Here is a 13,392-nt window from a genome sequence, read left to right as displayed (position 1 = left end):
TTTTAAAAGCTACAACGAGGAAGAGGGGATGCATTTGTTTTGGAGAGCACAATTAAGAGCAATAAGTGAAAGCTGGAGAGGGACAGATTCTATATAAGCCAAAATGCTCCTGCCGTTCTCTTTGGTTGTCTCCCATGCCTGGACACTGATTTCTCTGACTTCTTTTAAAACTCCCCTAAAATCCTACCTTTTATTGGAAGCTTTCACCAACCCCTCTTAATTCCGGTGCCTTCTCTCTTTTATTTCCTATTTATCCTGTATCTAGCTTGCTCTGTATTTGTTTGCATGTTGTCTCCCCCTTTAGATCGAAAGCTTCCCAGGGCGGGAACTGACTTTTCTGTACCCCAGCCCTTAACAGTGCCTGGACACAGCAGACATTGGTTGATTGACTTAGAACTCTCCAAAAGTAGAATAGGGTGCCTCAGTAAACAGTAAACAAGGCTCTCTCTTACTGGAAGCCTTGAATAAAGAATGGATGACCACTTGGTGACATGGTGTTCTTCAGCGGGACTAAACTGCTAGAATTCTGCTGTGGAGAGCCATGGTTAGAAAGGAAGGAACTTGAGCGGGACGGGCCACAACTGCTAGGATTTGGGAGTTGACCTCAGGAGGGAAAGCTGTGGTAGATTAGGGAGGGGGAGGCCCCGTGACTCTGCCTTAGGCGGGAACGCTAGGTAACCAAGCCGACTCCCCTTAGCATTCCCTGGCTTCAAGCTTCAACCACCCTTACACGTGCCAGCCCCTGGGGCGAAGCCTCACCCGCGCCCGTGACGTCACGGCCCGGCCTCTCCCTTACAAAAGGGGTAGGAAGGTGTGGTGCCGGTCCCCAGGACCGACATTGGGGAGGCGAGGGGCTGGAACCAGGGCGCTGGAAGCCTGAGGGTCCGCCGAAAAGAGGAAAATGCAGTTGCTGTGGAGGATCCCTTCGGTTCCAGAGCAGGGCGAGATGGACTGCAGCATCTGCTACCGGCCCTACAACCTGCAAAGCCGGGCGCCCCGCCGCCTGCCTGGGACGGCGCGACAGCGCTGCGGCCACACGATCTGTACCGCCTGCCTTCGGGAGCTGGCGGCCCGCGGAGACGGCGGCTGTGCCCGGGTAGTGCGCTTGCGTTGGGTGGTCACTTGCCCCTTTTGCCGCGCGCCCTCGCCGCTGCCGCGGGGCGGGATCACACAAGTGCCTGTGGACCCAGACTTGTGGTCCGTCCTCAAGGAGAAAGAACGAGAGCAAGATGCCGGGAACTCGGGAGGAGAACGCAATGGCGCTTCAGAAAACGTGAACGAAGACGGAGACGAGCAAGGAGCAGGAGCCTGGGGCTCGGCGTGGCGAATGCTTCTTGGGCTCTGGGACAAAGCCGTGAGTCGGCGTAGACGCCCATTACCTAGCAACGGTGAGTGATTGATGGGTTTATGGCTAAATGGGAGCCTTTGGTTCACTGGAATTTGGAGCTGGATGGGGTGACTCTGCATCTCAGGTTGGAAAGCAATTAAAATAGCCCAGTTAGGAGACCCGAGTTTTTAGGTCCACCTGGCCTCAGTTTACTAATCTGTAAAACCAGGTTAATCACGCTATTTAATCGAGTAGTTGTCAGGATGTCACAGTGGGAAGGGAATAAAATGCTTTTATATTCAGTTGTTTTATTCGTGTATGACTTTCGCGACCCTATTGGGGGTTTTCTTGGCATTGAAGTAGTTTGCCATTTCCTTGTCTAGCTCATTTTACAGCTAAGGAAACTAAGGCAAACAGGGTTAAGTGACTTGCCTAGGGTCACACAGCTAAGTGTGTGAGGCCTGGTTAGAATTCAAGAAGATAAAGTCTTCCTGATGCCCGGCCTGCCACTCTACCCACCATGCATGCCATCTAGCTGCCCACAAATGCTCCTGTAATGCCATAAGTATCTCCTTTGGTCTTCACAATCTCTTGAAGTAACTACCATTATCTTTTTTTTTTTTTTTTGGTGAGGCAGTTGGGGTTAAGTGACTTGCCCAAAGTCACACTGCTAGTAAGTGTCAAGTTGTCTGAGCTCCTGTTTGAACTCAGGTCCTGAATCCAAGGCCGGTGCTTTATTCACTGCGCCACCTAGCTGCCCCAAACTACCATTATTATCCCTTACCAGTTGAGGAAGCAGGCAAATAGAAGTGATTTACTGGTGCCTTGAGGCAGGACTTGAACTCAAGTTTTCCTGATTCCAGGCCCAGAGAAGTATCCACTGTGGAACCAGCTGCCTCATGCAATATAAATGTGAGCTATGGCATGCACTTGAAGTCATTCTCCTGAAGGAATGTTTGTAGGATAAAGAATCCTGGGCTAGGGTGGATTGTGTTGTGCCTGTGTGGAGGAAGACTGCATCCTCCTCCCCTCTGACCTATCTGCTTACTCCCCTCAGTGCTTTACTATTGTCCAGAAAGCAAGACCTGCTACATGCTGTAACTGAAGATACATGAAGGTGGAAACAGCTGCTGCCTCCTTTTGCTGTCCACCCATGAGGGTAACTAGGGCTAGTGTTCCTCCCTGCCAGATCCGAAGATTGCGGTATATTGTGTGTGAGAGAGGATGGAATTTAAAACTCATGAGGTGGTATAGCCAACCCCTTAACTCAGGCTCTGGCTTCAGTCCTCCTCCATTATTCCAGGACACAGTGGACTGGAGCTGACCTTAACAACCTGGAGTCTACACTTGTGATAGGACAGAGCCATGATGGTTTCTTTGGCCTGTCTGTTGTAGCAACTGCCATGTTAACATTTCTGTGAAATGGTTTGAGATGGAAAAGAATGGATGGCCGAAAGGGAAGAGCCTACTTCTCATTCCAAGGAATGAATTCCATATCCCTGACATTGAGAGCCAAGGAAGTCAAGTACTGAACTTTGTTGTTGTTGCCCTGTGATTACTTCTTCTCCCTTAACCTAATTGTACTTTGTATGGACCTTTCTCTTTGTATTTATTCATTTGTGTGTATTTCTTATTTTTCCTCCTAGACTGCAAGCCTGTCAAAGGCAGGAAACCATTTTATCCATATCCCAGTTTCCTAATAAACATTTGTTAAATTAACAATTTCTGCTATTTTTCATTTCCCCTGACCTTCTTCAACTGTGCCCTTAATACTCCTGTTCCTGGTAGCTGCTTATTCTTCCTCAATTATGGGGATAGGTGACATGTCTTTGTCCCCTCCTGTAGTAGGAAGTCTGGTGGGTGTATCATGTCATCCTTCAATATGGTGAACAATGGAAAGAGCAGATGAAGAACCCAGCTCTGTCTCTTTGCTCCAATTGTCTTGGTACTTTTTTCTCCCAATAGATCATGTGAAGCGGCAGAGGCCCCCACTACTAGCTACAAATCATTCTTCTGGCCCTTGTCCATTTCTTCACACCTTTCTTAACTGCCCAGTAGTTCCATTAACCTCTTAACCTATCTCAAAACCTTCCCCAGGAGTTTAGTAAGTCCTGTATTTATCCCTCTACCACCAATTAACTGCATAACTGAACAATTTTGGGATTGTTGTGGGCTAAAGGAAGAGGTGGGTAGCTTGGCATCTGTTTGAACTTATCCTCTCATAAATCCAGGCCCCCCTCTCATCTTAGGCTTCATAGTACAAGAGAAAGAGTACTTCATAGTACAGTAGGAAAGCTCTGTACTGAGAGTACTGGGTTTGAGTCCTACCTCTGACCATTGTTACCTATATGATCTTGGGCAAGTTACCCTTCCTGGGCCTCAGTTTCCTCATCTGTAAAAATGAGGCATTTGGAATAGACGGCCTTCTGAATTCCCTCCCCCTCAGCACTCTCCTCTCAGCTTCACCCCACTGAGGCCACTTAGCTATCTTCCTGCCCTGCTCTGAGTTCTGCCTAACCACATTTTCACTGAGTCTAACACAGAGCCTCTAGCAATGGAGTAGGAAAGCCTGTGACAATATTATCCTGTCTATATCTTATTTGTACATGGGTGTTAGCATGTTGTCTCCCCCATTAGAGTGTGAGCTCCTGCAGAGCAAAGACTATCTTGTTCCTTTCTTTATATCCTCAGTGCTTAGTACAATGCCTGGCATATGAGTTACTTGAGAAATGCTGAGATGGGGAAAAAAAAGAGAGAAAGAGAAATCATAATATAGAAGTTGATAAATGGAACAGCATCAGGAACCTGATACCCACCTCCCTTCATCAATCCCCACCCTCCATAACCAAAGAACCCTACCCCCCAAATAACAGAGCACACAGAAAGGAAAGTATAATTTATATGTACAACCAAGAAACCCGATACAGAAGGGAGTGGGACAGGTGAGGAGTGGGTGTGAAAGCAGAAGGGTTGGAGTAAGGAAAAGGTAGAGGGGATAGCAAAGAGGGCTGTGGTAGCTGGGGGTTCACCATGCAAAATGTCACTTTCCCTTGGTCCCCATGGGGGGAATAGTTCCCTATCCTCCTTCACCCCCAAATTCTCTATTGTGGTTTCAGAGATATGGAGGCAAGGTTCCCCTAGCTAGTACACCCCACCTTATCCAGTCAAAGCCAGCCCCTTGGTCCAAGCTTGGAGCTGGGGGGAAGAGGGGTGAGGACAAAGGAAGGAGAGGGTCGATAGAGCACTCTTAGGACACCTGAGTTTCCAGAGCTGGGGCACAAAAGGGCCTGTTCCCCTGTTCTGGCCCTTTGTATTCCTTCCCATCTTCTCTACAATACCTGGGCTGCTGAGGTTGGGAGTGGGGGAGGGGGAGGCTCCTCTTTGGCCTGAGAGAGTGTCCTCCATCCCTGACATTTTTCTTAGGGGGAGGTGGTACCTGGTCCCTTGAGGGGAGGGGGGGATCCCCCTAACACAAGGAGCCAGTACACGGGAAGGTGACTCAGCCAGTGAATGGCGCCTTTATTCTGAGGCTGAACATGGATTGCCCTCCCTCCCTCCAACTTCCCACCCTCAATCTTGGGGGAGGTAGAGGAGAGCAACATGCAGTCATGCCTCCCCTCTCTTCCCCCTAGGGGTCATTTCCCATCCCACCTCAGATTTTCCCTCCCTTTCTCAAGAATTCTTCTATTCCCCATGTGGGTCCATAAGGGCCAGGCAGGGTACATTCCCCTCCTTGGTTGCTGAGGATAGAGCTTAATACTGCAGAGGGAAGGGGGAAACTGGGGAAGCCCTACCCCTTTCCCTCCCTTCTTACCCCAAACCATTTGCTGGAGAGCTGTATGTATTACGGTTGGGGCTACTTTGGAAGAGCAACTCCCCACACCCCTCCCCCACCACAGCACCTTCATTCAAAGCATCAATGGAGAAGGCACCTGGGGCAAGGGAGTGGGGGAATACAGGGGGAGAAAGCCCTGGTTTGGAAAATAGGGTGGAGGAGAAAGGGGCTCCTATCCTGATGGTGGCCCAAGGGGTGGGGAAGGTGGAGGATTGGCAGCGAGCCCCAGGGGTGGGATGTGGGCTGGAGGACGGCCCCTGGGACGGGGTGAGTGGCAGGGCTGGGGCCCTTTCAGTCGTCTATACAGATCACCTCCCCAGCCCTGGGCTCCTTCCGATCCTGACCGTCGGACACCACTGCCCCCTCCTTCTCCTTCTTCACCAACACGGGAGGGCCGTTGGCTGCGGCTGTTTTGGGAAGGATTATTGAGACATCATCAATACCCTAAGTGACATCCAGGCTTTGTATCTTGAACTTGGCACACACCCATGTCCAGACTGTCTCATGTCACTTATAGTATTGAGGGTTAGGGGTATAGATCCCCATTTCCTAAGACTCCTTTGTGCCACACAACTATATCTATGTCCAGTTCCCAGAATGGAACAATGACTTCATATCTCCAAAACAAGCCAAGGAGTTAGTAACAGGAGGTTAGTTATGAGGGTGAGGAGGTAGGCTACTGAGGTTTCATTAAGTGAGGGAGTAACAGAACTTCAGCTCACTTAAGAAAAGGTGAGAGGATAGGCAAGGCCCAGAAAGACTGAGACAAGGAAAGAGTTTCAGGGATGGATGGGAATAGAAGGGACAGGATGCTTCCCCTATGAGATGAACAAAATAAGAGTCAAGTTGAACAGAGGGAGATGGGAAGAAGATAGTATACGTAAAAGGGGACAGCAGAGTAGAGGAAATTAGGAAGCAGTAGGGAAGGAAAGAGGGAAATTTCAGACAGTTTGGTACTAGTAAGAGAGCTGACCTTAGAACCAAAGAAGACTTTGACTCAAGTCCTGACTGACACATATAATTCTTTGACCCAGAGGAAAGTCATTTAACTTTTCAATGCTCTAGGAAATTTTGTAAGGCTGTAAGTTGCAGGCAAGATGTCAAACAGCATTGGTAGAGGGAGTTTCCCTATCTAGCACTTCCCTGTATCAGTGAAATCACAGGGCCAGTCTCTATGTCTATCCCCAGGCTAACCTGTGATGAAGGACCCTGCGGGCATCTGGCTGTAATTGGCGCCGCCGGCGGCCAGGACCCCGGCGGGTGCAGCTGAGCTGAAGGCTGCTCCGTACCCCAGTGGTGTGGCGTAGGGACCCGGAGGGAAGGCCTGGAATAGAAAGGAGGGAAAATGTCCATATTCTTGAATTAGGAAGAAGCTGAAGGAAGAAAAGCCATAGCTAGACTCTTGGGTCCCTAGAGGAAAGAGATTTGGGAAAAGAGAGCCTACTAATTGGGAATAAACATGCTATACTTCTGTACCTTTCTAAACCTCCAGCCAGTGACCCACAGAGTTGTAATTATATCCTATTTCATGGGTCTCTGATGGGAAATGGGGATGAACCTGGTTCTGAAGTAAAGAGGGTAAAGGATTACCGGTGTGGGATAGGGCTCTGTGCCCTTGCTGGCCAGACGGCTGAGAATACTTCGCTCGGACATCTGTAGGCGGGCTGCGATGGGTGGGATTCGGGACAGGGTGGCTGGAAGGCGGGTCACATCTGCCTTCATGTCGCTCAGCAGCTCCTCCAGCTGGTTCAGAACTGGGGCCCGGGCCGCAGAGAAAGAAAGAGCAAGAGAGAGAAACAAGGACAAAGAGACCGGGCCGTCACCAGGAGAGATGGAGGCCAGGAGAGACAGAGAGAAAAAGGCAGTGTCAGAGAATGACAGAGAGATTGAAACAAAGACAGAATGAGAGACCAAGATAATGAAAAAGACACAGAAAAAGATAGTTCAAAGGACTCAGAGAGAAAGAACAAGAAAAAGGAAGTCAGATTACCACAGAGGACAGATGAAGAGGACTCAGAGGGAAGGAGGAAGGAGGGAAGTAAAGAAAAGAAAGGGAGGTAGGGGAAGTCATAGGAGGACATGGGGGCCAGAGGATCCCATATGAGGGGGAGGCATATTTTAGGATGGGGATAATGAGAAGGAAATAGTTAGGAGGAACCAGAAGAATTAAGTCAGGTTGGGGAGCCTGGATCCAGTAGATGAGAGGAGAAGGGAAGGAGTGTTAGGGGGTCAAAATTAGAAATTTAGAGATTCAGGGAACTGGAATTGGGGTCAGAGGTACAAGGGATTACAGGTTCAGGGAAATCAGTCCATAGATCAAGAGTTTTTGAATTTGAAGTGCAAAAGGGTGAAAGAATTTTTGGATGACAGTTTTAGGGGGAGGTTCATGGGGGTGAGTTAGGTACATGGTGGGGACAGGGAATAGTGTAAATATTACATAGGGTATAACAGTCAAGGAAAGGTGTGCACAAGTGTACAGGAGTGGAGGAGCAAGATCCACTGGGATCCAATATCAGGAGTTTGGAAGTTAAAAGAGCTAAAAGAAGCTAATAAATTTAGTATCGGGAATGTAGTCCATGGTAGGGTAGAGTATATGGTCTGTATTTAAGATTAAGGTTCCATGTGGACTGGGCAGCAGGGTTAGAATGTTAGAGGCTGAGGGTGCATGGGTTTAAGAGGGTAAAGGGTTGTTTTGCTTGACTGCGTATTTGTTATAAGGGTTGTTTTTCCGTTTTCAATTAGGGGAAGGTAGGAAAGAGAGAAAGTAGATTTTTGTTAATTAAAACAACTAAATTTAATTTTTAAAAAGGAGGGTATAGGGGTCAGAAGGGTGAGGGAAGGTGTTCCGCGGGATGCAGGGTGCAGACTTACGCAGCGTTGTGGGCCCTCCCCCGCGCGGGGCCGCCGCGGCCCTTACCCTTGTGCAGGACTGCGTTGGCCGGCTTGTTCCCTGCCAGCGACTCCTTGGAGAGGTGCTGGTGGCTCTCGGCCAGGCACTCGGCCTCGGCGAAGCGGGCGTGGAGGGCCATGGCGGGGTGCGCCGGCTCCTGCGACAGGTTCAGGTAGGCCGCCCGCCGAAGCTGCTCCTCGATCACCAGCGCCTGCTCCAGGAGCTGCAGGCATGGCAGGAGGAATGCATGGAAACGAGAGGTACAAAATAAGTCCTCAATGCATGTGTTAATGAATGAATGCAAGTGCCAAAGTACACAAATTACCTGAACTTAAATGACCTGAATCCATCCCTCAGTCTAATATCTAAGAACTCACCCTAACCTTGATCTTAACTGACATCCTAATTAATAATTCCAACTCTAAGAATTTACTTTGAAGTCTTGGTCCCCATCTTAACAGTGTTAATCCCTCCCCCAAACTAAACACAGAGATCTTGGCTCAGCTCTGACCACTAACCCTTTCTAAAACCTTAACAATTCTGTTGCTGAAATAGATCTCAACTGCCACCCCCAACCCTTATTCAGACCTTGATTTCAATGACCCACCTTGAACCTCCGGGCTAGGAACTTGTTTTTCATTTCCAGGAAGTTTCCTTTGTTGGCCTCAGTTTTAAATGGCTCATTAATGATGGCAAACTGGGCATCATTTTGGATGTCCTGCCACCGAGCATAGCCATGGCTACCGGTAGAGGGAAAAGGGGGATTTCTGTCAAGGAACCCAATGAGGATGACCTGCGGAGTAACAACTCCTCCTCTGCACTCCCTGTTATTCCACTGTCCCTTAGCCTCCTGGCCCAGGCTTTAAGAGCATTTTCTTTTGTAAGCTGTCCCCAGAATATAAGCCCCTTCTCCCCATGATACGAGAACCTCCTTCATTATAGCCTCTTTTCCCTATAGCTTTTCTCCCTGGGGTATGAGAGTTTTTTCTCATGTAATGAAGGATACAGGACGATCCCAGCCAGCAGCCAGTAGTCGTGCCTCCGGTGCCAAATCTCATTGAGTTTACCAGAGGAGATAGCTGCTCGTTCCTCATTCTGCCACAGAGTATGCAGCTCTGGAGAGGGAGGGAGGCAGAAGGAACAGAGTGGGGAAGCATAAGGCACCTGTAGTGACTGCCTTACCATACTCCAGCAGCCTTATGTCTTCCCCTATCTCCTTCCTCTAGGAAATGGGAAAGATCAGTGATGGAGGGAAGGGAGTTAGGCTTACTTAGTTATAGCGTGAGTTAGGGTAATCAACCAATAAGCATTTATTAAACACCTACTACATACTAGGTACTGTACTAGGTATTGGAGATACAAAGACAAAAATTAAACAGATTCTACCCTTGAGGAGCTTATGTTCTTTTTTTTTTTTTTTTCAGGGCAATGGGGGTTAAGTGACGTGCCCAAGGTCACACAGCTAGTAAGTGTCAAGTTTCTGAGGCCAGATTTTAACTCAGGTACTCCTGAATCCAGGGCCAGTGCTTTATTCACTGCGCCACCTAGCTGCCCCGCTTATGTTCTACTAAGGAAAATAACATGCATAGACATAAGTATCATGTAAAATACAAGGTAATTCTGGTAGAGAGGCACTGGGAAAGACTGGGAAAGGTCTCATATAGGAAGTGGCATTTGAATTAAGCTCTGAAGGAAGCTAATGATTTGAAGAAGTAAGAAGGGAATGAGGACAGACTGTACAAAGGCATGGAGCCCAAAGATGAAACGTTTATCATGACATTTGACAGGCTATTAAGTGAAAGGATTAGAAATGTTCTGCTAAGTTCCAAAGAAAAGAAGTAGGCCCAGTACAAGACGAGTTCACAGAGAAACTAGTTGGAGTTGACACAAGGTAAACCTTTCTAAAAATTAGAGATGTCAGAAAGTGAAATGGCCATATATAGTAACAACAGTGTGTACTTATAGTACTTTATGTAGATCTATAGTGAAAGGGTAATCATAAAATTAGAATTAAGGATAGAGATTAAGCTAGTGTTTGTTTAGAATTAAGGGTTAAATAACACTAAGAAATAAAATGCAAGATAGAAAAATTTTGAGTTAAGGTAGGCTTAGGATGGGATTACAATCAGAGCATGCTATTAGTTGTGGGGATTACTTAGGAGTTAACAGTTATAGAGAAGATAGTAGATGTGGCATATAGTATAGGGCAGAATATCCCAGGGAACCCCCGGGTAAGAGATAATCTATATGACAACTTTTGTTGGGAGTAAGGATATTCCATACCTGTAAAGCCACCATCTGCAATATTAAACATGAACCGTGGTTTCTCCGTTTTCTCTTCTCGGCGTCCATTGGACCGTGGCTCATCTCGGGATGGCCCTAATCGTGGTTCCCTCTCCCCCTTATGCTCTTCTGTGAGGGTAAGGGGTCCAGAAAATACTGATCACTTTCAGGCCAGACACCCTTTCAATAATCCATGGACTACTTTTTATACTTCTTATTCAAACAATTACATTTCTGGGACCCAGGCAACTGGCTCCATAGCCATTACCAAGTCCATCAGTTCTATTCCTGCCCTCATAAACCCAAGCATCCAATCCTTCCACCTATTACCTCTTTTGCCCTATTTGTCCCTTTGGCCTCTCCCATATTCCTGTTCATCAAACAGGTCCTCCTCCCCCCTTTCTCCTGGTGGTGGCTCTCTGGCTGTGAGGAAGAAAGGATATTAACCTGGCCTTCTGACTTAAGGAGATCTATTTCTCCCCCAATATTACAAAGCCCAACACCTACCTGGTTTCTCCTTGTCTCCTCGGCTCCCCGGTTCAGCTTCCAACTCTCCAGAGACCCCTGACTCCTCATCCCCTAGAATTATCCTCCTTGGTTCTCCTGGTGAAGGGGCTGGGCTGGGGGCATCAGGCTGGAGGGGATACAGAAAGTTAGGAGGTAAAAGAAACCACTTAGGTAATCTGGTCTTCAAGCCTTTTGTTGCTCTTCTCCCTCTGTGGGATCCAAGCACCCAGACACACCTCTGTCTCCATCTTCTCCCCTCCTTTTTTGTCTTTATCTGGCTTCTCTTCTGGGTTGTCAGCTTCATCCTTTTCAGGAGGCATCCTTGTCTCATCCCCTTTCTCACTTGGGGTTGGTGTGGCTGTACAGAAGGGCAGGAAGTGAGCATATCATTACTGAAACTACCATTGAGTTTCTATTCCTCTCTATTTAGCTGACACTCTCAGTTTCTGTCTCAGCTCTCCTACACATTTTCCTCCTGCTTCTCCTTCCAAAAATTGAATCTTGTTGTCTGATTACCAGGTTTGGATGTGCAGGGACTGTTGGCTGCAGAAGCCTCAGGGGTGGTAGGAGATGTCTTGGTAGGGGAGGATGCTCGGGATGAACGCTTAGAATCAGCACTAGGGTCAGGCATCAACTCTGGCATTGACCATCGTCCATTGATATGTTCAAATTCCTGCACCTAAGAAGCAGAATAAAGAGGTGTGTGTGTGTGTGTGTGTGTGTGTGTGTGTATGTTTCCATTAGGAAATGGGATAGGAGGGGGTGGCTCCAGGTGGTTGGCAACTAGCCAGGTTCATCCCCCATACACTTTCATTACCCCAGGTATGGAACTGAAGAATAAGAAGCAAAAGAAGAAAAGGAAATGTGGGCCACATTTGTTTCTTTCTTTTTTTTTTTTTTTAGTAAGGCAATTGGGGTTAAGTGACTTGCCCAGGGTCACACAGCTAGTAAGTGTCAAATGTCTGAGGCCGGATTTGAACTCAGGTACTCCTGAATCCAGGACTGGTGCTCTATCCCCTGTGCCACCTAGCTGCCCCCATATTTGTTTCTGAGGAAAAGAGAAGAAGAAGGGGAAGTTGTCTATACCTTCTTCTTAACAAGGGACATGACTCCAATTCGGGTCAACACCTGCTGTCGACTCAGTCCCTCCCGAGGAACACCATCAGCAAAGGTCTCAGAGCCATCTGCCCCAGGTTCACAGAGATGTCGCATGAACAAAGATACATAGGCCCTAAAGAATACAGGGTTGGGTGGGGTTAGGGAGTCTTGATGGGATACAGGGCAGTGAGGGAGGCACAGGGATTACTAAACCCATCATAACTCCTTCCTATAGTTCTTCCCCTCAATCCTCTGAGCACTCTACTTAACTCAGTCATATCACCACCAGGTTCCCCAATCCAAATCTGCCTCCTCAGTCTCACCCTCCCTCTTCCCCAGGCCCCATCAGTTTGACTCTTCATCTTCTCTGCCCACCACTACTACAATATGATTGTAAATATGGGATGTGTTGCCAGTACTAGCCAGAGCAAATGTCTGTCTCACACTCCTCTCTGCTCATGGGGTGAGAGTGAGACCCATCCTGGCTCTCTATTGTGGGACCCACTGAGGGGGGGTGGAGGTAGGCTGAGCTCACCCCCCAGGAAATAGGGTCCTGAGGAAAACAGGAAAGGCAGTGGTGATCAGTTGAGTAAGGTCACATCATATGGAGGCCAAGGAGAATAACTACGAAGTACCCCAGACTTGATGGCTCTATCCCAACTCCATCCTAATAGTCTCCATTCCTCTATAACCCATACTCACTTGAACTCCTTTTCAGTTTTGCCCCTCAGGTCCCGTACCAGCCACTGAGATGTGAAGGCATCCTGTGGTGGCATCCCCCACCGCATTACTGCATTCAGGAAGGCCTTGCGCTGACGGGTATTGAACCCCAGCACCTAACAGATAGTGGGATGGAGTGTGACCAAAGAACCATGTGTGCCCTGATTCCTGTTCCTCTCAGTCATTTTGATTTCTGAGATCCCACTGCCAGGCTTTCTCCTCAAACTCTGGTCCAAATAGGGTCTCAGGGAATCTGGGTTCCTAAGTTCTCACCTCAATGTTGCCCCCAACTCGAGCTAACAGTGGAGGGAGGGGTTTATCTTTCTCATTACGTAGTTGTCTCTTTGACTGACGACGTCCTGGTAGGAGAGAACTTGATTAGCAGACCCACCTTTCCTACACCTCAGTATTTATATTCCAAGACACAAAAGAAAGTGGGGTTCTGAACCATCTGTGTACTTCTGACTTTTCAAAGCTATGTGGATCTAAGTGAAATAGACCTAAATCAGGGGTTTTTAACTTTTTTTCTGTCATGGAGCCCTTTGGCAGTCTGGTGAAGCCTATGGATACCTTCTTAGAATAATGTTTGATGCCTACATTGAAGAAATGCTATATTTCAGATAGCAGCTAGTGAAAATAAATATGTAATTTTTCAGCCCATCCAAATTCATGAGCCCCCTGAAATCTGTGCAAGGACCCCTCAATAGTCTGTGGATCCAAGGCTTAATATCC

General features: G+C 47.9%; 2 protein-coding genes and 1 non-coding gene across 8 annotated transcripts in view; 1 reads left to right on the top strand and 2 right to left on the bottom strand.

Moving 5' to 3' along the window:
- Positions 1 to 795: 795 nt before the first annotated feature.
- On the top strand, positions 796 to 3,003 carry RNF227 (ring finger protein 227). The gene is made up of 2 exons (XM_043963706.1): positions 796 to 1,388; positions 2,385 to 3,003. The coding sequence occupies exons 1-2, from the start codon at positions 902 to 904 to the stop codon at positions 2,426 to 2,428; spliced, it is 531 nt and encodes a 176-aa protein (XP_043819641.1). The 5' UTR covers positions 796 to 901; the 3' UTR covers positions 2,429 to 3,003.
- A 1,205-nt stretch (positions 3,004 to 4,208) lies between these two features.
- The window catches only part of CHD3 (chromodomain helicase DNA binding protein 3), a 29,868-nt gene continuing 20,684 nt past the window's right edge, over positions 4,209 to 13,392 (bottom strand). For 4 of the 6 annotated variants that reach the window (XM_044001186.1, XM_044001188.1, XM_044001187.1 and 1 more), the window contains exons 27-39: positions 12,934 to 13,019; positions 12,643 to 12,776; positions 11,929 to 12,073; positions 11,359 to 11,521; positions 11,079 to 11,200; positions 10,843 to 10,969; positions 10,336 to 10,464; positions 9,059 to 9,167; positions 8,660 to 8,792; positions 8,034 to 8,275; positions 6,753 to 6,916; positions 6,357 to 6,486; positions 4,209 to 5,569 (exon numbers count right to left, since the gene is read on the bottom strand). In XM_044001186.1, coding sequence (XP_043857121.1) covers positions 5,335 to 5,569; positions 6,357 to 6,486; positions 6,753 to 6,916; positions 8,034 to 8,275; positions 8,660 to 8,792; positions 9,059 to 9,167; positions 10,336 to 10,464; positions 10,843 to 10,969; positions 11,079 to 11,200; positions 11,359 to 11,521; positions 11,929 to 12,073; positions 12,643 to 12,776; positions 12,934 to 13,019 — 1,919 coding nt within the window. In that variant the 3' untranslated portion in view covers positions 4,209 to 5,334. The remainder of the gene's footprint in view (positions 5,570 to 6,356; positions 6,487 to 6,752; positions 6,917 to 8,033; positions 8,276 to 8,659; positions 8,793 to 9,058; positions 9,168 to 10,335; positions 10,465 to 10,842; positions 10,970 to 11,078; positions 11,201 to 11,358; positions 11,522 to 11,928; positions 12,074 to 12,642; positions 12,777 to 12,933; positions 13,020 to 13,392) is intronic. The other 2 variants (XM_044001190.1, XM_044001191.1) reach the window with 1 other exon arrangement.
- On the bottom strand, positions 12,343 to 12,495 carry LOC122727150. The gene has a single exon (XR_006353099.1).

This window comes from Dromiciops gliroides, chromosome 4 (genome assembly GCF_019393635.1).
Source record: "Dromiciops gliroides isolate mDroGli1 chromosome 4, mDroGli1.pri, whole genome shotgun sequence".
Lineage (NCBI taxonomy): Eukaryota > Metazoa > Chordata > Mammalia > Microbiotheria > Microbiotheriidae > Dromiciops > Dromiciops gliroides.
Note: the sequence above shows the minus strand (reverse complement) of the source record. Positions and strands in the feature narration are given on the sequence as shown.